This window comes from Osmerus mordax, chromosome 20, assembly GCF_038355195.1.
Source record: "Osmerus mordax isolate fOsmMor3 chromosome 20, fOsmMor3.pri, whole genome shotgun sequence".
In the NCBI taxonomy this organism is placed as follows: domain Eukaryota; kingdom Metazoa; phylum Chordata; class Actinopteri; order Osmeriformes; family Osmeridae; genus Osmerus; species Osmerus mordax.
In genome coordinates, this window is record NC_090069.1 from 1,703,221 (window position 1) to 1,725,185 (window position 21,965).

At 43.8% G+C, this 21,965-nt stretch overlaps 1 protein-coding gene across 3 annotated transcripts; it reads right to left on the reverse strand.

The window, feature by feature from the left end:
* Positions 1 to 11,731: 11,731 nt before the first annotated feature.
* On the reverse strand, positions 11,732 to 21,603 carry nt5c2l1 (5'-nucleotidase, cytosolic II, like 1). 3 transcript variants are annotated; one of them, XM_067258169.1, is made up of 18 exons: positions 21,343 to 21,603; positions 19,564 to 19,637; positions 19,187 to 19,304; positions 17,284 to 17,379; positions 15,771 to 15,862; positions 15,476 to 15,533; positions 15,171 to 15,264; positions 14,798 to 14,851; positions 14,541 to 14,624; positions 14,198 to 14,242; positions 13,998 to 14,105; positions 13,709 to 13,775; positions 13,240 to 13,410; positions 13,019 to 13,070; positions 12,830 to 12,890; positions 12,316 to 12,492; positions 12,026 to 12,121; positions 11,732 to 11,909 (listed from the first exon to the last, which is right to left on the reverse strand). In XM_067258169.1, exons 1-18 carry the CDS (start codon positions 21,477 to 21,479, stop codon positions 11,877 to 11,879), a joined length of 1,617 nt encoding a protein of 538 aa, XP_067114270.1. In that variant the 5' UTR covers positions 21,480 to 21,603; the 3' UTR covers positions 11,732 to 11,876. The 3 variants fall into 3 exon arrangements, with proteins under 3 accessions (XP_067114270.1, XP_067114269.1, XP_067114271.1); XM_067258168.1 differs by having other exon boundaries at positions 14,198 to 14,263; positions 14,469 to 14,624; XM_067258170.1 differs by lacking the exon at positions 19,187 to 19,304 and having other exon boundaries at positions 14,198 to 14,263; positions 14,469 to 14,624; positions 21,343 to 21,377.
* Between the last annotated feature and the right edge of the window lie 362 nt (positions 21,604 to 21,965).

The following is a 21,965-nucleotide window of genomic DNA, read 5'->3' on the forward strand; positions in this document are numbered from 1 at the left end:
TGCCACGTCTAGATCTCTGACTTCTCAATCAGAAACTCGCCTCCACAGCAAAAGGAGGGATGGAATCCGTTGCCATGGTGGAGCCTTTTCTAGCTTCGGTGGGAAAATGGCTGCCTCGTTGTCGCCCCAAATTTGCTGAGTCAGGGATTTACAAAGACCACACTATGAAAGGCTATCCGTGCAGAGTGGCATTGCAAGACTAAAACGCCGAGTTCCTTTTTCAGGGGTTAAGTTAAGAGTGCGTTAGTGTCGTTTGTAAACGTGTTTATAAACTAGACTTTTGTCGTTGTTGCATGGGCCTATACAGAACGGATATGGATTGGTGATGTAATCCACACGTCCACACACAAAAAAACAGAGTTTGTCAAAAACACTCTATTATTAAGTCGTTCTCAGGTTTGGCAATGAAACAAGATTTTACATATTTGAGTGCTTTTTTTTAATTTGTCTGTAAAGCATTGGTTCCTTTGTTTGTCATACAAAAAGATTATGTTGTAACAAATAGCCTAGCTGTCTACAAACCAATGATCTCATACTTCTCTTAACCTGTATGTAACACCTTTAGCCTATGTAAAGTCTGTGTACGTTTTGTAAAATAGAAAATATGACTTTACTGTTGTTAACCCGTCAGTTGCTGAGAGCATGTAGCCTATAGGTTATCTAGCTGGATAACAGACCGACCAGGGTGGGAAATGGAGAGTTTGGCAGGGCGCGTGGAATGGGCTTCCTGCTCCCTGGGGGTAGGGCAGGGTCAGTCAGGTCAGGGCAGAAAGAGAGGAAGAAAGAGAGAGGCAGAGGGGATGTTGGGGGATGTCGAGTTTCCACCCCTCAGGTCTCTCTGCTCCTCTGAGGTGACCAGGAGATTCCACCAGGACCATGGGGATTGTGGCACATTCTCTGGATGACGACGCTGGAATGCAGGGATCTTCCTTAGATCTCTCTCTCTCAGTTTGCTCCTGAGAGTAGCCTACAGCTCGCAGGTGGCAAGGCAAGTCAATTATTATTGTATTTTTTTAAAGATGAAATTTGATAAGGGCTTGCGGGACATTTTTTTGTTGTTGGTGAAATCGCAGAACTAAACGTTGTCTCCGAGATCGACAAACACATCCTTTTGATTACACACCATGAACACCTATAGGGTATGTCAAGGATTTCACACCCTTATCTTTGTTTGATCGGATAAGTGTGTTTATCCATGTGATGCAGAGTGGTAACCTGTTCAGGTCAGGGACAATTTGACTGTGTGGTTGTAGCCAAAGAGGTTATATGGTTGTGGCCCAGGCACACTAATGTCGGGGAGCCTCCCCCCCCTCCCTCTCCTCCAGTTAGGCATTCCAGGCTTGTTTAAATAAGGCTTGCTTGCCCAAGGCCCCCTTTGCCCTTTGACCTGAAGTGCATTCTGCATGTAAAGTGAGGAATTCCTCTGAAGTTCAGTTAATGGGGTCGAGTGTTCATTCGTTGGACCCTGTTCCAAACATCCACCCGATGGAAACGACAGTCGATGTACTCCAAAGAGCCGGCCTGACAGTGGGGTCTCTGTAAACAGTAAGGACTGCTTTTGTGTAATATTCTCACCAACAGGGAGTAAATCACGATTCAAAATGTTCAGTGACGTTTTGCAGGGATCAAAAAGTGCCTTGTATGGTTAGCTGTGCTGCAGGGAGATGAAGAGATACCTAATAACTATTTTACTTCGAATCAATCTGCAAGAATTGACGCTGATTGTAATGAGAAATAGAAATAGACTAAATATATCTATCACTGATTTTACATTTAGTCATTTAGCAGACGCTCTTATCCAGAGCGACTTACAGTAAGTACAGGGACATTCCCCCCGAGCTAAGTAGGGTGAAGTGCCTTGCCCAAGGCACTTCACCTTGTCGATACACAACGTCATTTTGCACAGCCAGGAATCGAACCAACAACCTTCTGATTAATAGCCCGACTCCCTAACCGCTCAGCCATCTGACTTCCCTGATTTTGATCTTTTCTCTCTAAAGATGAGAGTGTAAAAAGTCCTTTGAAGTCAACATACGCAATATTGGTTTAAGAATTTAAAACAGTCATACATATACACATTGTCTTTTCAACACACACAGGGCACTGCTTAAAATGTCTTTAGTTAACCAGCAGAACGTGAGTCTTCACCACCGTTGAAACGTACCTAAGTGCCTGGAGGAAAGAAATGTGTGTCTCAGGACAGAAGGTTAGAGATGTTCCTCTGTCACATTTGGGCTTTAGAAAACTGTGCTGTTGGAGATGTTGTAAAAAGCAGTGCCACCCACACAGCAGGAATGTCATGCATGCAGTCCATAGACTCTGTTTCTGCAGCAGGCTATGGGGGTGGGGGTGGGGATGGAAGGAGGGGGGGAGGGAGGGGGGGAGAAAGGGGGGGGAGAAAGGGGAGCCCGAAGCTCGGTATGATATCCGTTCATATCGACAGGAAGAAGTGGTTGTCTTCCACACCATTCAATACAACACTAGAGTAGCCGGTTTGAACATTACTATATTGAATGAATGCAGTCCTAGCAGGAAGAACAGACGTGGAGAATTGAAGCTCGGTGACGTTTGAGGTGGGGTCTTCTGGTCAGGAAGATAGCTGGGAACAGATCACACCCAACCACCTCCACTACTATCCCCCTCAGACCAACACCTACCAACCTACCACAAAATAACGAATCCATGTTGTTTCGGTGGGAAATGATCAATGACTATCCATCACGGTTGTTTGTCCTTTTCCTGACGAGATCGAGACTAGGGAGTCACTGAGATGTGGTTTGAGGGCTCGGAGGGGTGAAAGGGCAGAGGAAGAAGGGAGGTACGTTTTCAGAGGAAGGGAGATCGGAAAAAAAGAGGGAACAATTACTCACATGTTAAGAAGGCCCCCACGACACCCCTCACAGACGACAGTATAGAAGCAGCACAAACCAGCGCAAACCTCACTGGCTTTTCATTACACTTTTAACTAAGATTTAGATGTTCAGGAAAAATGTAAAAGATATTGTGTCAGGTTTTTTTGTTTTGTTTATCTGTGTGTTTTTTTTTAGTTCATTGACTAAATTGGTAAGGTGGAAAATGGGGATTTGTTTTTTTCTGATTGTAGTGTTCTGTGTAGTTTGTCTAAAAATAGTTTTTAGTTCTTTAAAGTTACATCCAATTAAATGAACCCTAAGGTAATCCAACCCAATGAAAGGCACTTGAAGGAAAACTACTTTTGAAACGGTCTTTTCAAAGAAACCTAGAAAAACAGCATAATGAAACTCTAACCATATGTTAACAATTATTCTTTTTTTTCCCATCTTGAAGAATTGCACTTTTTAAAATCTTTATGATGAAGATTGTAGATTTGTATTGAACATATGTGATTAAAGAGAATTCAGAATACTTTATGAACAGAGATAGTTTGAAACTTTTATCCATAAACTAGAGTAATTAAAGTAATTGGGTTATTTCACAGATTATTAGTTGTAAATTAACATACTGCACCTCTCAAATGTCGTATTTCGTTATAATAAGTGTACATTAATAGTTTTATTTGCAGTTTATCTCTTACTTTGTGTATGATTTTACATTTCTGTGACTAACAGTTACAAGATTTATACATAATTTGTTGTAATACTCTAATGATTACAAACACAAAAATCATTTAACAGATTTTTCCAGTTTAAGTGCCTTTTAAGAGCTTAAAGGTCAGAAAAATGTATAAAAGTAAAATGCTTTTGAGAAGTTTCAAAACTGCATGAACTGCACATTTATGATCCTAAAATGAGTAGCAAAATGTGCTTAAAATAGTCATAGTAATTATTTTAAGGGCAGAATTCCAGAACTGAATTTGCGCTGGAAATCTTTACGTTTGACAAATTCATATTATGCATCATATGTATAATTATACAAGACATGTCTTTACATTAAGAACATATATTATCATAATAAAAGAATAACATTAATATTAGATAATTACACAATCAGTTTTGTCTTTATCTTTGATATTATTTCTTAATTTGAATCTTGCTTTAATGTCATACCTCACATGTAAATGAGAAACATGTGCATTAGTTAAGAAGATAATAATCAAAATGATCAAAGTAAGGAAATAAACTAAAGATGATTGACAAAGTTAAGTTGATTTTAACTATTTGTAAGTGTATGTATTGTCTTTTTTATCAAAAGTTGCACCATGCAGGGAATCAAACTTCATTTTCAACCTGCTTGATTACAATGAATTAAACTGATCATAGAAACACATTTTAGGAGTAATTCTAACACTTAAAAAGTAAGATAGTATGCACATTAAATAGCCTACAGGAGAACATAATTCCTTGGTTTCATGTGAAAGAGGAGAGGCGTAAGGACTCTAGGGAACAACCCTGAAGTTACACACAGAAGCTAAGAAATAAACTGATGTTTTTGAACCAATTGTTAACTTAATCAAATCAAATTTGACAACAGAGATTTCTGTGTTATGAACACTCCTAAGAGGTTTGTGAATTCTATAAAACATTAATACTGAAGTTCCCTTAGGCTGATCTGTGTGATTGGTGTCAGTGGTGTCTTTTGATGTCACTGTCACAAATAATGTTTGTTTCAAACAGTCTATTCCACAAGAGTAGATGAGTGTTTTTATTAATAACTTCCACCTTTACTTTGCTGTCCTCCTGTAGCTTGAACCCCTAATGTAACGGCTGTATTTCCACGCCCAGTTTGGGATTAATTCTGCTTCACCCCATGAAGATTTGTTTGGGTCGAATACATCGAAAACCAAAACAGATGCACAAGTCTGATCAGGATTTTAGCTATTAGTTTCAGCATTTTTGAAAACCAATTACAGTAGGAAACCATTGAGCACGATGTTGAAACTCACTGGGATACTTTAAACCTTAATGAACCTTTGAGGGATCATGTTTTTTTTAGACATCATGTTCAAATATTGATTAGAAATACATGACCACTGAGGCATCATGTTTGACAGCCCTAGTTTGCCCTTGTATATATTTAAACAGTCAGTCATGAAGGATACAGGCTCATCTGAGTCCAGTAGAGAGAGAGACAAAGTCAGAGAGAGAGAGCGAGAGAGAGAGACACACACAGAAACAGACAGAGAGAGAGACAGAGAGACAGAGACACACACAGAGAGAGACACACACAGAGAGAGACAGAGAGAGAGAGAGAGACCCCCATCCTCCATGCCTTACTTTTTTTTAAATTGTCAATTGGCTGCACAACCAACTCTTTCCAGGGTGGGTGAGGCCCGCCTGGGTGTGAGGTAGGGTGAGGCCCACCTGGGTGTGAGGTAGGATGAGGCCCGCCTGGGTGTGAGGGGAGAGAGACTGGGCTCTCTCCTACTGGACAATACCATTATTTCAGCTCCCCTGGTCAGGAATGCCAGATTTCACAGACCGCTACTCTCCCCCAGACGTCAATCAAAGCTTTGCAAGCGTGCAGGCGCCTATCGTTGAACCCACCCACCGGTCCAATCCAAATTGTCAGTTTATCCCCCCAAAAAACACTCAAAAGCCAGGCTACTTTCATTTAATTAAGTCATCCTACACTGTCAAACTAGACAATGTGACAAGGGGATTAATTTTGCTCTCTTAAAAAAAGTACAATTACTAAAAGTGTAACTTGATTTGGGCATATATATAGGCCTACGGGCAAGATGCCCAAAATGGCCCAAGTCGTGGTGTCTAATTCACAAAGCACCAAGTAATTTGACTTTAGTTGCTCTGATTTGAATTCTATGAAATTCTTTAAAAAACTAAACTGTTTTTTAAAAACAAATTTCATTTTGTTATTTGCCTCTTTGGATATCTATTGTTAGCGAGTTAAAATCTACCGTATTTTTTCAACTCAAAAGAAACCAGCGCTATTTTTAAACGAGACAGTTATCTCAATCACGATAGCCTATGTCATGGTAAACCTTATAATCCATTGTTAATCCGTGTTCAGGCGCGTGGAACATTTTACGCACGAACACCTATAACGGTGTAGGAGAGGTTGATAAGAAATTTGTGAATGGAATATAGTTAATCATGCTTTCGTTGTATACTGTGGCGCTTCGTTGTATGTGACCAATCCTGGAACCGTTGAGAATGTTGAACACCCCGAAACTAAACCAATGGCTTATCATATGGCAAAGACTAGCGCAAGAAGAGGCCAATCAGTAGAAGGCATGCAAACGAGGAATTTGCTCCGGCAGGCTCTGAATGTCAAGTAGTCAAAGATGGAGTCTGGCTCGGGCAGGCCGTGCGTGTGTGCATGGACGATTTGTAATTTTATCTCCAAGCGCTACTGAAAATAATTTTCAGTTTTGCGTTTTGGATGTGACGGGCGTATTGAGATTCTAGCGTAGCAATACGTGAGGCACGTTGCGGGGCCTGGTTTCAACATTTTTTGATCAACTTTTGCTTCTTTACATTTTTGCCTGTAACGGATTGTCCCTCCCTTGTCCAGCTACCATTCATGAATTTGGGGGGTCCTTTGCGTTTGGGAGTCACATTTGGCGGCAATAGCGGGTACTCAGAGCGAAGCCGAGAAGTTAAGAAGGGTGGGAAATGTGATCTAAGGGTTATACAGAAGAATTAAGGGAAGAAAATGTCAAGGAGCGTCGCTACTACAGGCGCATCGGGACCCTGCGTAAAGATTGTCCATGGAAGCTCTCTACCTCTAGATTTGACCAGTGATCTCCCAGCACGGCGGACCAGGAACATGCATGCTTATTTTTTACGTTGTAGCACATATCTAGATTCAGGCTATTTACTAGGAATACTCAAGATTATTGAGACGTCGACTTTGTGCGATCTAACAAGTCGTTTGTGTAAAGGGCTGAGAAAGAGTTGATTCGAATTCACTTTAGTAGCCTACCGTTAATAATTATTTCAGTAATAGGCTACATTGGTTCGAGTGAAACATAGAGGATTGGTTTGTAGTAAGTTTGTGTTCTTTGACATATGAAATCTCTGAAATCGTCTAGTTGTCATGCTAGTTGGTATATCACATGCTAGGCTGGATTTACGATGTAAACTAAATTTACCAATTTGTGCTTTTTAATGCGTCTTTATTTACATGTAATAACAAAACAGGATTAGGTCAAACTTAATGTTTTAATTAAATTTCCTATATTGCCTTTAAGACACACAACTTGTTTTCAAAGTTGTTCTTTTTAGAGAACGTGATCTACTGAAACTTATGTTTTATTCGATATCCTATGTTAGAGGCCACGAATTTTTTTTTTGGTAGGCATTTTGTTGTAGCAGAGGTCAAAAGATAATTACAAACAGGTTGTTCTTGTAGGATTCCTGGTATTTGAAAGTGAACAAATTAGTTTGATAAGTTTGTGAAACGTGTACTTTTTCTAGTAGGTCGGGCCCATTCGTTATCAGTCAGTTGAAAACGTATACGTAATTTTTCTTCTTTCCTTAGACTTCGAGTAGATTACGTGTAGACTTTAATGGTAAAAGTAGGCCTACTCGGGCTAAGCACCCGCAGATATTGAAATATGAGTCACTCTTTAGTGTATTTGTGAGTGGACCACGATTAAAACCTTTAGTATTATTTTCAGATGTGTAACTGTGACGGGGTGTGATCACTGACCTTTTCAGGTTGAATTTGTCCCTTAGTTACCGTCTGTGAAATAATTGATCTGATTGAACATTGGGAATGTGTCACTGTATGCCTATTAAGAGTGGGCAAGTAATCTACAGGCTCACGATTCCATCAAAACATTTTTTAGCTTCTTTAAACGGCCTTCACTTCCTGAACTATAGATGGTGTTTCGGAAGTGAGGGTAACAGCTTAAACAAGTCGTTTTTTGAGTGATCGTAACAGTTTAGTAACACTTCCTGATTGGGAAAAGGCTTCTGAGTTGGTAGAACAGTACCATAGTGGAGTAAAGGCAGAGGACCAGTAGGTGTTAATATTCTTATCCACTGCCCTTTTTCTGTTGTACTACTGGGCATTAAGATTAGCAGTGCAATATTAAAAGGGCATTGGCTGATGAAACAGAGAGCCACACCTCCTTCTCCATTGCCTTAACCTCTCACCCCTCTGAGTCTTGACAGGCCACAAATATAAGGGGCCTGTGTCTGTGACGTTTGACCAACCCTAGATACCCCGCTCTTTAATAACGAGTTCGTAAACCCTCCCTCTTCCTGTGGTGGGTCTCATTAGGTAGGATATGTGGGGCACACAGTGTTCATTTAAAGACTCCGCAGTGCAATGGGGTTATATTTAGTATCTTTGTGTATTATGACATTTATGGAATTGTTTGAGTTCTTGCAATTAGGAACATATAATGAGGCCTTTCACTCAGGAGTCATTGAAGCAAGCATCCTGCAGCTGTTATAATTTATTCTGATATAAACGAGGCCTATTTGTAACTGAATTGCCGCTGAGATCCTGTTATTCATGCCTCACCGCCTTATATTGAATATCTACAAGCTACAAATGGCTACGATTCTGTAAACGTGTCGTAGTTGGGGGTTTCATCGCTCGGATCTGTTGGGCAATGGAGAATGTCTATCCACGTGCTGACATAATGCTGAGGTCAGCTGCTTTGACAGTGTTGCACTACTGTACCCACCTATTCAAGCAGTGCAATAGTATTGTCATAGCATTAGGCCTCAGTGGAGAACGCTTAGCACTGGTGACAAGTGGAGGGTGGCTGATCCGGGTGTCAGGTGGCTGAGCGGTTAGGGAATCGGGCTAGTCATCTGAAGGTTGCCAGTTCGATTCCCGGCCGTGCCAAATGACGTTGTGTCCTTGGGAAAGGCACTTCACCCTACTTGCCTCGGGGAGAATGTCCCTGTACTTACTGTAAGTCGCTCTGGATAAGAGTGTCTGCTAAATGACTAAATGTAAATGTAAACCTCCCAATTTTTTATACTCTTGGTCTTTCATTAATCAAGCGTGTTTGGTGTAATTGCCACCTGTGAAATTGAGATCCGTAGTCAGTCATAAAATTTCCATATGGAAACTGTTCTTGGAAAAGTTTTTGAGATCACACATTTTAGATAACACAACCACACAGTAATTGCATTGGAATGTGTTGGCAAAGGAGGTGCCAAATATTGAAAAAAAAAAAAAAATCCCTTCTCTGATTCTAGAATTGTAAAAACAGACATTTCCATTTGTACTGTAAAAAAAAACCCACAATGACAAAAACCAGAGTTAAGAATTACATCGCTGTATTGTTTCTGATAACTTTTGCCTTTCACGCATGTCTACTTGACCGACACACCGTTTGGAATTGCTTTTCCTTTTTCAGTGTTGGAGTGTGTTGCAGACGTCAAAGTCTGTTGCACGGTGCCCACGCGTGTGATTCCCCCCCCCCCCCCCCCCCCGACAGCAGAGAACACACCAGAAGGGAGAGGAGATGTGTGTTTCAGAGCATCTTTCTGGTGGCAGGTTGATGGGGGAGGGGAGTCATGGGAGGAATGCAGTGAGGGAGGCAAGTCCTGTTCTGTGTACGGCGGGGGAGGGGAGGTGTGGGGGGCTCCTGTGTGTGTGTGTGTGTGTGTGTGAGTGTGTGTGTGAGTGTGTGTGGTGATTCTCATCTGCTGCCTGCTCGGGCACATTTTACGTTGCTTTCTTCAAACAAGATCTACATCTACATGCCTCTTCCCACCATATCGCTACGCATTAATTTCTACAAGATTGGGATTGTCCACTCCAAAAGACAGATAAATGTGCTAGTTTGTGGTGGGTCATAGTGTATTATCCATTGTTAACCTATAACCAAGGCTGTTAAAAGCACCTCAATGCTACAATTGCTGCATTGAGGGACATGAGCGCAGAAACATGTCTGTGTGTCTGTCTTTGCTATTCTTTCATCACCTTTTGATACCTGTTTATGCTGACAAAACCACCCCACTGAGTTCTTGCGATTATAGGGTTAAGAAAAGCATATTTAAGTTTAAGGGGTGAAGTATTTGTTGGTTTATTTGTGTGACTGCAGACTGAAGGAAAGCTTGGCCTACAGTACCTCAGCCACTTGACTGTGCGAAATTCTCCCCGAGTTAAAGAATGTGACTTGTTGAGGCTTGCTTGCAATGCTTTCTGGGAAATCCTGGAATGTTTGGAATGGGGGACTGTGGAGGTCCTATCTTACTGGATAGAGAACGAAGTGTCCTGCGCTGGATCCAACAGGTCAGAGCTACAGTTGTGTTTAGGTGGATCAGGGAAGCACCACTGCACACTGCTACAGAGAACACAAGTAAATGAGTTAATTAGATCCAGATCTCTCAAGTCTATGTGGAAAAACAATCCACTCCTGTGTTACTACCTAATAAAACATTTCACTCTACGACAAAACGCATGTTTTTACGCGTATTTTTTATTTATTAATTATTGTTTAGCACTTTACTGTTTGTGAACAATTGTATGGAGTATTGTGATTACATTAATGGAAAAATCTATCAAGAAACATAAAAAAGCTATGACGGTTACAACTGTCGTGTTAATGTTTGTTACATAAATCGACTTGAATGAAAACATTCGTATAGTTGTAATAAACAATACAGGAATTAAATAAACCGATGTTAAACTGTTGTCCTTACTAAATAATTGATCTCTTTCTTCGCAAAATTGATTAATAGGCTGTGTTCACCTCTTTGAAGGAAGCCTGGGTTCTTGTGTTTAGGTTACCTGAATTTAGCCAGCAGTGTTTAACATAATGAGGAACACGAGCAAAGTGAACACACATGTAGGCAACTCGAATGTGAACAATCTTTGGGGCCACCGCTTTCATTGCACAAAAGTACCTGTCTTTCTTCTAACGAAAACAAATAATTTCATTCAGGAAATAAAAGGCCAAATTGAATTACAATTGGGGAAACAACCAGCCATCAATTTGCAGTCATTTTCAATGTTCCTGCTGTTTTAGGCTTCACCTAAAGACTTTTATGCAGACAACCAAAAGCAGTTAATTCACAATTTGTTACAGTGGCTCATTTGTTTTCAATTATTCGCTACTCGGTAACGAAAATAAATCCACGGAGAAGTAATGTCTAGCCTATACCAAAATCGCATAGGCGTCAATAGATTTTTCTAAACATTACATTTCACATTTTGTGTCTCTTTCGATATGTGAAAGTTATTATACTGTAGTGACGGGTGTATCAGTCATACAAACAAGTGTCGGGTGTTAGGCTACAAATAACATCTTTCATTTACGGCCAATTCTGTGAGCGAGTTGGCTTGATTTCACAAAATTAGGATTTCATGTCACCCAGTGGAAGCAGGGTGTAAATACAAGCGACTTTTGAACCATGTAAATTTGTTACAAAAATTGGTAAAAGGTTGCCTAGGCCTAAGTTATGTTTTTTTATATATATAAAATTGGATATAAACAACAAACAACAGATTAACTATAAACAAACTCTTCCAAAAATGACAGCGATGTTCTGTGTGGGCTAATGTGCCATACATTCAATGACTGATGAATGATTATTCATTATCCATTATCATTATGAACAACATTAATTCTGGAGTATTTAGCTGTACATGTTCTTGTAATTATATTTCATTAAAAAATACGTTTAAGCGTGCAACAGACAATATGCATAGGTAGCTTCCATAGTAAACTGATAACACAAATATAACTTATTAAGACACACGTTAATATATACAGTAATCTTGGAACTATCCTTATCTATGTATGATTTACTTAGGTAAACGATAAATTCACCACCCCCTAGAATAAAAAAACAAACACATTGTTCATTGATAAATTGTGAGATCCCCAATTAGAATGTTTGGCAATTCTTGTCCAGCAGATGGCGCAATTCCTAAGGCGACTGACTGAGTCAAATGTATCCGCTAGACACATTTATGCTGGAGGAAGAAACATACAAAAAAATCGAATTCCACTCTCTCGTGTCTCATTCTACACTGTTGTCCTGCACATTTGTCCTCTGGAAAAATATATACAAAAATACAAGTAATGTCAGTAAACTCCCAGTATTTGTAAATGTAAAAAAAAAATAGATATATATATCTCTTATTAAGGATTTAATTGTGATGGTGTGACCTTTGCTTCAGTTATCCGATGAGGCTTCAAAACATTTAACCCTGGCAAGGGAAGCTCAGACGGTCTTGGCTGCTCCACCATCGACTCGTGAGGCATCTGAAACAAAGCTCTGATAATTAGCAGAATCGGAAAAAAAACAATGCCTTTATTTCTGCAGCATAGGGAATTCCCTTGGACACAGTTTAAACCTAGTCTGGAACAAAGGATCCCTTTTGTCGGCGAATCTCCCTTGGCACATATTTAAGTCTAAGCTCTGATGTGTCAGTGTCTGCGAGGACTGGAGGGCTCACCAGGAGAGGAGGGGCCCTGAACAGGTAGTTGTAGCGGTAGTGGAGCAGGTTGATACAGGAAGTAGCGTACAGGTCTGCGTAGCGCATGAGCTGGCTGGCAAACAGGGTCTGACTGGAGCCACTTCTCAACAAGCTGCCAGTCTGGCTGTAGGACATATCCAGCCTATAAGTCACCACCTGCAAACACAAACACACCTGCCTGAGAAACATGTCTACCTGCCTGCACAGAAACACCCGGAAATACAGAAACACACTGGGAAATACATCTCATCGTCAAAACACAGCACTGACAATGTGAACTCAACTCAGGAAGTATCGTGGTTAACAATGCACGTATGAGCTTTGCAAGTTTGAGATGAACGAGAGAGAGAGAGAGACAGAAATAGAGAGAGAGGGAGGGAGGGAGAGGGTGAGACAGAGAGAGGGAGAGAGAGAGGGAAAGAGAGACTGAGATGGAGAGAGATACAGAGAAAGAGAGAGAGGGGGGAGAGAGACATGGTCTTTTGTTATCCACCTTAATCCTGGTCTTAATGGCCAAGATGTCAGGACACTCCCGACTTCCACTGTCCAGTTGCCTGACAGAGGAGAGAGACGACAATCACACCAACCACAAAATCCTCTGCATCTCTGTCACATCACGTCAAAGCCAAGAGTCACACAGACAGGGAGAGTGACGGTCAGTATAGATGACATGCACACTCACTTGTAAAGGTCAGTCAGCAAGACATCAAGATATTTCAACTCCTCAAAAAGACCTGGAACAAAACAAAAATAAAGCCACTAAATGTACTAAACTGCGAGAAACAAAAAAAAACTGATATACACTGTATATACTGGTCAATGTAGCCATGAAAATATGAGTTTTAGAACTTCTGTACGTCTAGGCTGCATCAATAATTGAGGCGAGAAGGAAGTTGTACTCACTGCTCTTCTCAGCCCTAATCTCCAGCTCCTTGGCAAGTTCCGGAACGACCAGAAAGGTCTTCCATCCCTGGCGCTTCTTGGACTTCAGGATGTCCCCGAAGATGTGGTCCCCTACATACAGGATGTCCTTACCCTTCACATTCAGCAGGTCGCACACAATGTCGGAGGAGCCTGGAGGGGGAGAAGAGAGACGGCTGGGTAAGTTCCGGTTCTAGAACACAGAATACTGGATTAAGACAAGTCTGGAACTTGGAATCTATTTTTAGTGAAAAACCTCTATTGATTTTCTTTGTAGACTGGGACAATGGCTTAATCAGTCACCAGGCTTATAGAGACACAACGGGACACGTGACACGAATATGACACAGTTTCACTATCAGTAAAACCGTCAATGCCTATGCCTTCAGTTGTCTGGCATTTTGCTCTCCCTCGCTTCCCTTCTCCGTGTCCCTCCCTGCTGTGTGCTTACCCCCCGAGTAGACTGTGCCATGTTGAAGGTCTCCAGTGTAAGTCCCAATACGCAGATTTCCTGTGTTCTGCGGTGAGAAGACATCACGAAACAAGGAAATAAGTACAATAACGTGGTCATTCAGCAGATGTTTTTCCATCCAAAGCAACAAACACGAGGGGAAGGGATTCGAACCCGCAGCCTCTTGCTCTGCAGTTAATGCTTTAACCACTAAGCTCCAATCACCCCATGGGCTTCGTTAGGTTACCTCCGCATGCTGTGTCACGACGATGAGTCATGGTTTTCTTACCGTGTTTACTTGTCTCAGCACTGTCCCGCCCGCAAAGAACAGGGGTTTCTTGGTGTCCACGACGATAAGGTCGAAGTAGGACTGCCACGACTTTTTGGGTGTGCCCGACTAGAAAGAAGGACAATCAATCAACAACAAAAAAGTCCTGAACCAAACAACGTCATCCAACAGGGTTTAAAACATGGAATGGCGAGCATCACCTTTGCGTCACCTTGGGGATCTTCAAACAGGTACTTCATAATGGCCTGGGGACAGGAGGAATCCACGTTATAGGGAGTCAGTTGGCTGAGCGGTGAGGGAGTCGGGCTAGTAATCCGAAGGTTGCCAGTTCGATTCCCGGTCATGCCAACTGACGTTGTGTCCTTGGGCAAGGCACTTCACCCTACTTGCCTCGGGGGAATGTCCCTGTACTTACTGTAAGTCTCTCTGGATAAGAGCGTCTGCTAAATGACTAAATGTAAATGACTAAATGTTAAACACACCTGTCGTGGCTCCCTTATCAACAACGATGTCTCTGATAAAGTCTGTGTTGACAGGACTCACCTCGGTGTACTTGTAATCACTGTTGGTCGCCAGGAAGACTTTAGCCACTTTTCTGAGGCGACTCAGCAAAACAGTAAGGTCAGGCTGTGGACACAGGAAGTACAACGGAAGCTGTGTTTATTTCATGAGAGTTTAGAGGTGAGAGTTTGACTCAGCATTGCTTTCATTCCCCTTCCCCAGGTTGGAACTTGGGTCACCTGACTTATACAGTGAACTGAGTCTAAGCTCTGGTGTGTCTGAAATGCAACATAACTTACATTTTTGATAACGTATTTTTCTAAATCCTTCACAGTCCTCTCTTTCAGAATACCCTGTAAGCAAGAAATAAACAGAGCCATTAGCCTGAACCCCGGGAAAATAATTGTTTTGTGTAAGCAGGTGTGGTGGAAACTGCTTGATGGTGAGATCAACCAATCACACACCACCATCACACAAGCCCATGAGATCAACCAATCACACACCACCATCACACGAGCCCATGAGATCAACCAATCACACACCACCATCACACGAGCCCATGAGATCAACCAATCACACAACACCATCACACGAGCCCATGAGATCAACCAATCACACAACACCATCACACGAGCCCAGACGTTGGACTGCGGGGCCGCTGGCTTTGCTGACCGTGTTGTGGATGAAGTCCATGGCGTCACGGACGTCTTGGAACATGCTTCTGTATGACATGTACAGATCCCCGTGCTGGTACCCTTTCTCATGGCTGGAAGACACGGCATGGTGGAGACAGTGAGCATTCTGACGTGAACAGAGAGAGAGAGAGAGAGAGAGACAGAGAGAGAGAGAGAGAGAGAGAGAGAGAGAGAGAGAGAGAGAGAGAGAAGGACAGAGACAGAGAAAAAGAGATGGACAGAGAAAGACACCGAAAATCGGAGAGCAGGAGATGCCTGGGGAATGATAAAGTGTCTACTCACTTCTTGAATCTGGCGGTTCTGTTGAAGAAGTCCACCAGGCAGGCGTAGAGGTACGTCTCTGAGGAAGGAGAAACCAGCATCTCTGATAAATCATCTAAGATCTACTTCCTCTAGAAAAGGAGAACTTGAATTTGAAGAGTCCTGCACATTTACAGTGGTCACATGGACCCACACCTATGTAAAGCAGAAATCATCTAGGATTTATCTTCTAGGATTTATCATAGATTCATCGTGCTATTTCCAACACGGGAGATCTTGCATGAAAGACAGAGGAAGCTAAGTACTCCTACCGTACCTGAGAGGTTGAAGAGAGTGTTGAGGATGTAGAAGCGGTCTGTGTTGCCTCTCTGGATGAACATGTTGGGGTAACACACCAGGATCTCCTCCCTGCACACCAGAAATGGCAAAAGTACACACATCCTTCACTCAACTGGTACTGACTACACCTTTTCACTCAGTTCTTTTGTTCAACCTTTAGAAACTTTTTTTTACTTTTAGGGTTTGAGGGTCCTCTCCTTTCACTGTGTTTGAAAAAAAAACTGAACTGAAAAAAACTAACTTTTTTTTAAAGAAAAAATTCCATAATATTTTTTTTATTTTTTTATAACAAGGGTCTCTATCAGGGATTCCAGACCGTGTCACACTGAAGTGATCAGCCATCCATTAAGCACAGCTGGAGTTTTCTATACACCCTCTCCCCAGCATGCAGATCTGCACCCGACCGCTGTGTGATGGTGATCCAGGCGAGCAGCGGTGAGCGGATCTGAACAGGAACCAGAGCCGCGCTCTGGCTAAGCTTCCTGGTGGAGACTTCCACAGGCATCTGAAGCCTGGTTTACTGACAAAGGAGAGGCAGACTGCTTGTGTGTCCTATAAGCCACCGTGTATCGTACACGCAGAATTAATTCAGTTCCTCTTCTCTCACAGACATGTACAAACCTTTGTGCGAGGAAAAAACCTTATAGGATTTACGTACTCTTTGTAAAACTCTGAATAATCCCAGATACAAACTTCAACAATCGTGCAGTGACACAAACACAAAGGCATTCCCTCCCAAATCCCACAGCACCAGGTGCAAGATATAAATATACTTTTAATATTTGTGAGCTGGTTATGTCACTTTCGTAAGCTAGAGGAGTTGGTGCTTCAAATCCGTTTCCAAAAAACGGGAGAGAGTTAAGACACGATCATCCCATTGGTTACATTTCTGTCATCAGGTCAGAACAGGGTTGGGGTCAGGATAGCCTGGTTTCAAATGTCCCTCCACTGCTTGAAATGGATGGTCTTACATTTACATTTAGTCATTTAGCAGACGCTCTTATCCAGAGCGACTGACAGTAAGTACAGGGACATTCCCCCCGAAGCAAGTGGGGTGAAGTGCCTTGCCCAAGGACACAACGTCATTTGGCACGGCCGGGAATCGAACTGGCAACCTTCAGATTACTAGCCCGACTCCCTCACCGCTCAGCCATCTGTCTTGCCCTCACGCAGGCTCTGCTCTCTATTCTACATCTAATGTCACGTCAACTGAATCATCAGCATTAGCGTAGCAACATCATGTTGTGTGTCATAAGCGTTTGTGCAGATGTCGCCTCGACGACAGTGCTGACCCATGGACTTCCTGTTTTGATATGATTGAATGAACTCCAAAATAATACACTGGCTTGTGGGTTTTAAGATATTAGATCTACAACCGTAGATCCTTTGCACCAAGTACACACACCAAGTATACTTCAAGTACACTTAAACCCCATTCACACACACACACACACACACACAAACAGTGTTCTTGGAAAACTCTCTCTTGCCTTTTGCGGAATTTGAATCCATGAATGCAGAGCAGGATGTTCCCGTTGGAGTCTACCTTCAGCAGATTCCCGAGCATAGTGTCAAACACCAGGCCTCTGGCAGGGTGGAGGAGAGGAACGAGGGGTGGAGGAGAGGAAAGAAGGATGGAGGAGCCCAAGATGAGTAAAGATAGTAGGGAGGAGATTTACATTAATTTGCTGTTAAATTTCATGATGTTTCAAAAATACAAATAAAAAGCCCAATGGTTATCTTTATTGACTGGTCCTGTTCCTCTACTGTTCTTAGAAGGCCTTCGGGAGAGGTTCCGTTTATTTGTACTGGTGGAACATCTGAAGGGCAGAACCGACTCCCTTGGGCACTGCGTACGGAAAATAGACCGCACAGCCAAACGACCCTACAATGTTTCCTAATGAGATAGCACTTTCAACCCCTTGAAAGCACTTCTCGTTTTAACGCTATCCTGTAGCCAATAAACGAAACAGCTCTGAATCGGTGGCTTAAACACACAAAGTATCTGTTTAGTCAGAAACTACATTACACTTATGTGGTCGTAGCTCAGCCATTGTGAGGAGTTTATATTTAGTAGAGCAGGGGTGTTTATACGGGGGGGGGGGTATTTATAGTGTGTTGTTGTCGACGGAGGTCACGGAGAGTGTAATCGGGATGGGAGGACCTCAGCAGGGAAGAGACTCATCGTGTGGGGAAAGGACTCACCATGTGGGGAAGGGACTCACCGTGTGGGGAAGGGACTCACTGTGTGGGGAAGGGACTCACCGTGTGGGGAAGGGACTCACCGTGTGGGGAAGGGACTCACCGTGTGGGGAAGGGACTCACGTGTGGGGAAGGGACTCACCGTGTGGGGAAAGGACTCACCGTGTGGGGAAGGGACTCACCGTGTGGGGAAGGGACTCACCGTGTAGGGGAAGGGACTCACCGTGTGGGGAAGGGACTCACCGTGTAGGGGAAGGGACTCACCGTGTAGGGGAAGGGACTCACCGTGTGGGGAAGGGACTCACCGTGTAGGGGAAGGGACTCACCGTGTGGGGAAGGGACTCACCGTGTAGGGGAAGGGACTCACCGTGTGGGGAAGGGACTCACCGTGTGGGGAAGGGACTCACCGTGTAGGGGAAGGGACTCACTGTGTGGGGAAGGGACTCACCGTGTAGGGGAAGGGACTCACCGTGTGGGGAAGGGACTCACCGTGTGGGGAAGGGACTCACGTGTGGGGAAGGGACTCACCGTGTGGGGAAGGGACTCACTGTGTGGGGAAGGGACTCACCGTGTGGGGAAGGGACTCACTGTGTGGGGAAGGGACTCACCGTGTGGGGAAGGGACTCACTGTGTGGGGAAGGGACTCACTGTGTAGGGGAAGGGACTCACCGTGTGGGGAAGGGACTCACCGTGTGGGGAAGGGACTCACCGTGTGGGGAAGGGACTCACCGTGTAGGGGAAGGGACTCACCGTGTGGGGAAGGGACTCACCGTGTGGGGAAGGGACTCACCGTGTAGGGGAAGGGACTCACCGTGTGGGGAAGGGACTCACCGTGTGGGGAAGGGACTCACCGTGTAGGGGAAGGGACTCACCGTGTGGGGAAGGGACTCACCGTGTGGGGAAGGGACTCACGTGTGGGGAAGGGACTCACCGTGTGGGGAAGGGACTCACCGTGTAGGGGAAGGGACTCACCGTGTGGGGAAGGGACTCACGTGTGGGGAAGGGACTCACTGTGTAGGGGAAGGGACTCACGTGTGGGGAAGGGACTCACCGTGTGGGGAAGGGACTCACTGTGTGGGGAAGGGACTCACTGTGTAGGGGAAGGGACTCACCGTGTGGGGAAGGGACTCACGTGTGGGGAAGGGACTCACCGTGTGGGGAAGGGACTCACCGTGTGGGGAAGGGACTCACCGTGTGGGGAAGGTGGGATCATACGTGTAGCGCAGCATCTCATGGGGGTAGCCGATGGACACCAGCCTGTCTCTCAGCAACTCAAAGCTCAGCCCCTCGTACTCTGGAGACTGGTACACTGCACACAGACAGGTGGAGCATCGTCACAGGGATCTCAGAGAGAGCAGCATCTCTACTGAGAACCGGAATTCGCTTTGTCACAACTGGCACCCGAGTGCAAATAGAAGGCGGCAGTTTGGTCACGGGTCACACGGGTGACCCTGTGGTCACGGGTCACACGGGTGAACCTGTGGCAGACCTTACGCCTCGCAAAATGATGGGGTGTGCCGTTTGTTGAACCAAGCGCATTTGAGACCCTTGATATCCTGTCTACTCACCAGCCAGGGTGTAGTCCATGTCGAAGCCGAAACATTTGATGCTTTCCAGGGTCAAACTCCTGTTGACGAAGACCCTGTGATCAGAGAGAAACATGAAGGTGTTTCTGTTGAGATAATCAGCCAGATTATTCGAAGGGAGACTTGGTTATCATGCAGACATGTTGCAGCATGACATGACTGCTGACGGCTCTTAAGATTAGATCTCTGATTGATTTTAAGGATTAGATGGATGTTTGACCTCACAAGACATCAACGTTTGACTTTAGGATATTTTCTGCACTTTTGGAACATATCACTTTTAGCTCCTAAAATGATCCTAACTTGTAAAGTGCATCGTTTGGTGTCCCTGGGATTCACCACTATGACTCATGTCACGTACACCTCAATTACTTAGAAATCCTTTCAATAAATGTAATTTCACCAGGTGTTGAGATCATCTTCAGCTCTATCTGTTCAGTGAGACTATCTGTACTGACAGCGGGCTTTCCTCGTCACTTCCTTACAGACTTAGTCTTATCAGGTCTACAGCATGTGTCAGCAATCCTGACAAAATAAGCTCACGCACTTTCAAACGCATCAAGCTCTGACAAGATCTCTTACGTTCAAGGCATTTTGGTCTGGGGTACACAAAACAGAGGCCATGTAAATCCTATCAAGCGCAGGCACTGCTGATTATTAAATCATGTTTTTACATACTTTTTGCATATGTACACATGTATTATATAGGCATATTTCCAACAGGATTTATTCCATCAAATGTTCTTATATATTAAGAAAGTGATAATTGAGTATCTGACTACACTGGATCTGCTTTCACAATACCTTTGTGTTCCACTTTTAATAATGCCCCCTCTCCAACTAGTCTCCTGCCTTTACCAGTTCCACCCTGCCAGATCGCTAGCCTTTATGACCACAAAGGGTTTCCAGTCACATCCTCTGTGTGATATAGCTTCTCTCACTGGCACCATAGCAGTACAGCCCATCCCCATCCTCACTACGCCCACCTCATCGTCACCCCACAGTATCCCCTGCCCCCGGCCAGGGCCACAACCTAGCTTCCTCCCACTGCAGCCAGTTGAAGCAGCGATGGGGTTACTGTTAATAATTTACCAGGCAGCTCCTTTTCCGTGTGCTGATGTAGGAGTCTGATTTAGGATCTACAGAGGGAGGGAGAAACCATGGTGGGTGATGGAGCTGGTGCGAGGTTCCTTGCGGATACAGAGACAGCTAACGCTGTTTCCTTAATACCTTATAGAGCTGAGACCTTCTGAAGTATGCGTGAAGTATTACCAAAGCAAAACAAAGAGTTCTTATATACGACCACCACAGATTGTTTTTGTACGTTTTATAGCCAAGTTTAACTGGTTCAACTCACGCCCGGGTATTTCGTTCACCATCCAATTGGCAGCTTTACGTGGCGTTCGTGGAAATAAACCTTGCACCACCACTTCCTCCTCCTCAGGAAATTGAGAGTAACAATACTGAGGAGCGACGCGAGGACACCTGTGACACTTACAATTCGCGGGAGAATTGAGACGTATTGCTAGAGATGACACACCTGACAACCTCACCTTTACAAAATCATCCACTTCAACAAGTCAGCGTAAACACAGTAAGCACACTAGCCATTTCTAGCCACACTTTTCACCCTTTCATAATTGTAATACTGAACAATTGATTCGATATGGTATCAGTCTGCATATGTTTCTTGTATGGTATAGATTAATACAAATAGGCCTACTTGTATCCAAATAGCCTACAATTGTATTGTCAACTCACTGATGATGTTCCGTCTGGACCAACTCTGCGGAAGGCTGCGGGTCAGTGTCCGAATTAATGTTGGATGGATCCTTGACATTCGTAGACGGTTCCTCCATGATCGCTACCGTGTCAGCCTCTGTCCCAAGGCTGCCCATTTCAGAGCTGCACGGTCCCTTCAAACAGTAGGTCAACTGTCACCTCAAAACTAAGTGCGGATGCATTTCAAGTTGCAAAATTACGCAGACCTTGTACGTCAAGGGTCCCCCTTCGCTGTCGTCAGTAAACAACTCTCTGTGAAAGGGCCGTGATGGGTGGAGTGCGAGAAGGGTGCGGGTCTCTGGGACGCACGCATCCCTCTCGTGTGCGTAACGCTCACACGCAGTGAGAGCGAGAAACTGGCTTTGAACACGGAGATTGTGTTATCAGGGGGGCACACTCGCAGCGACAGAACACTTGGCTCGAGCTCGCGTCGAACTACCGAAATGCGACCGTGACAAAGTTCAGTTTCTACACTAGCATATAAAAGTCGTTGTAACTATATACAGAGTCTACAATATACAACAATATTGCATTACAATAAAAACAGTTCCAAAACAAGTTAAAATGTTAATTGTTTTATTTTTGCCCGTAGATATTTGGTA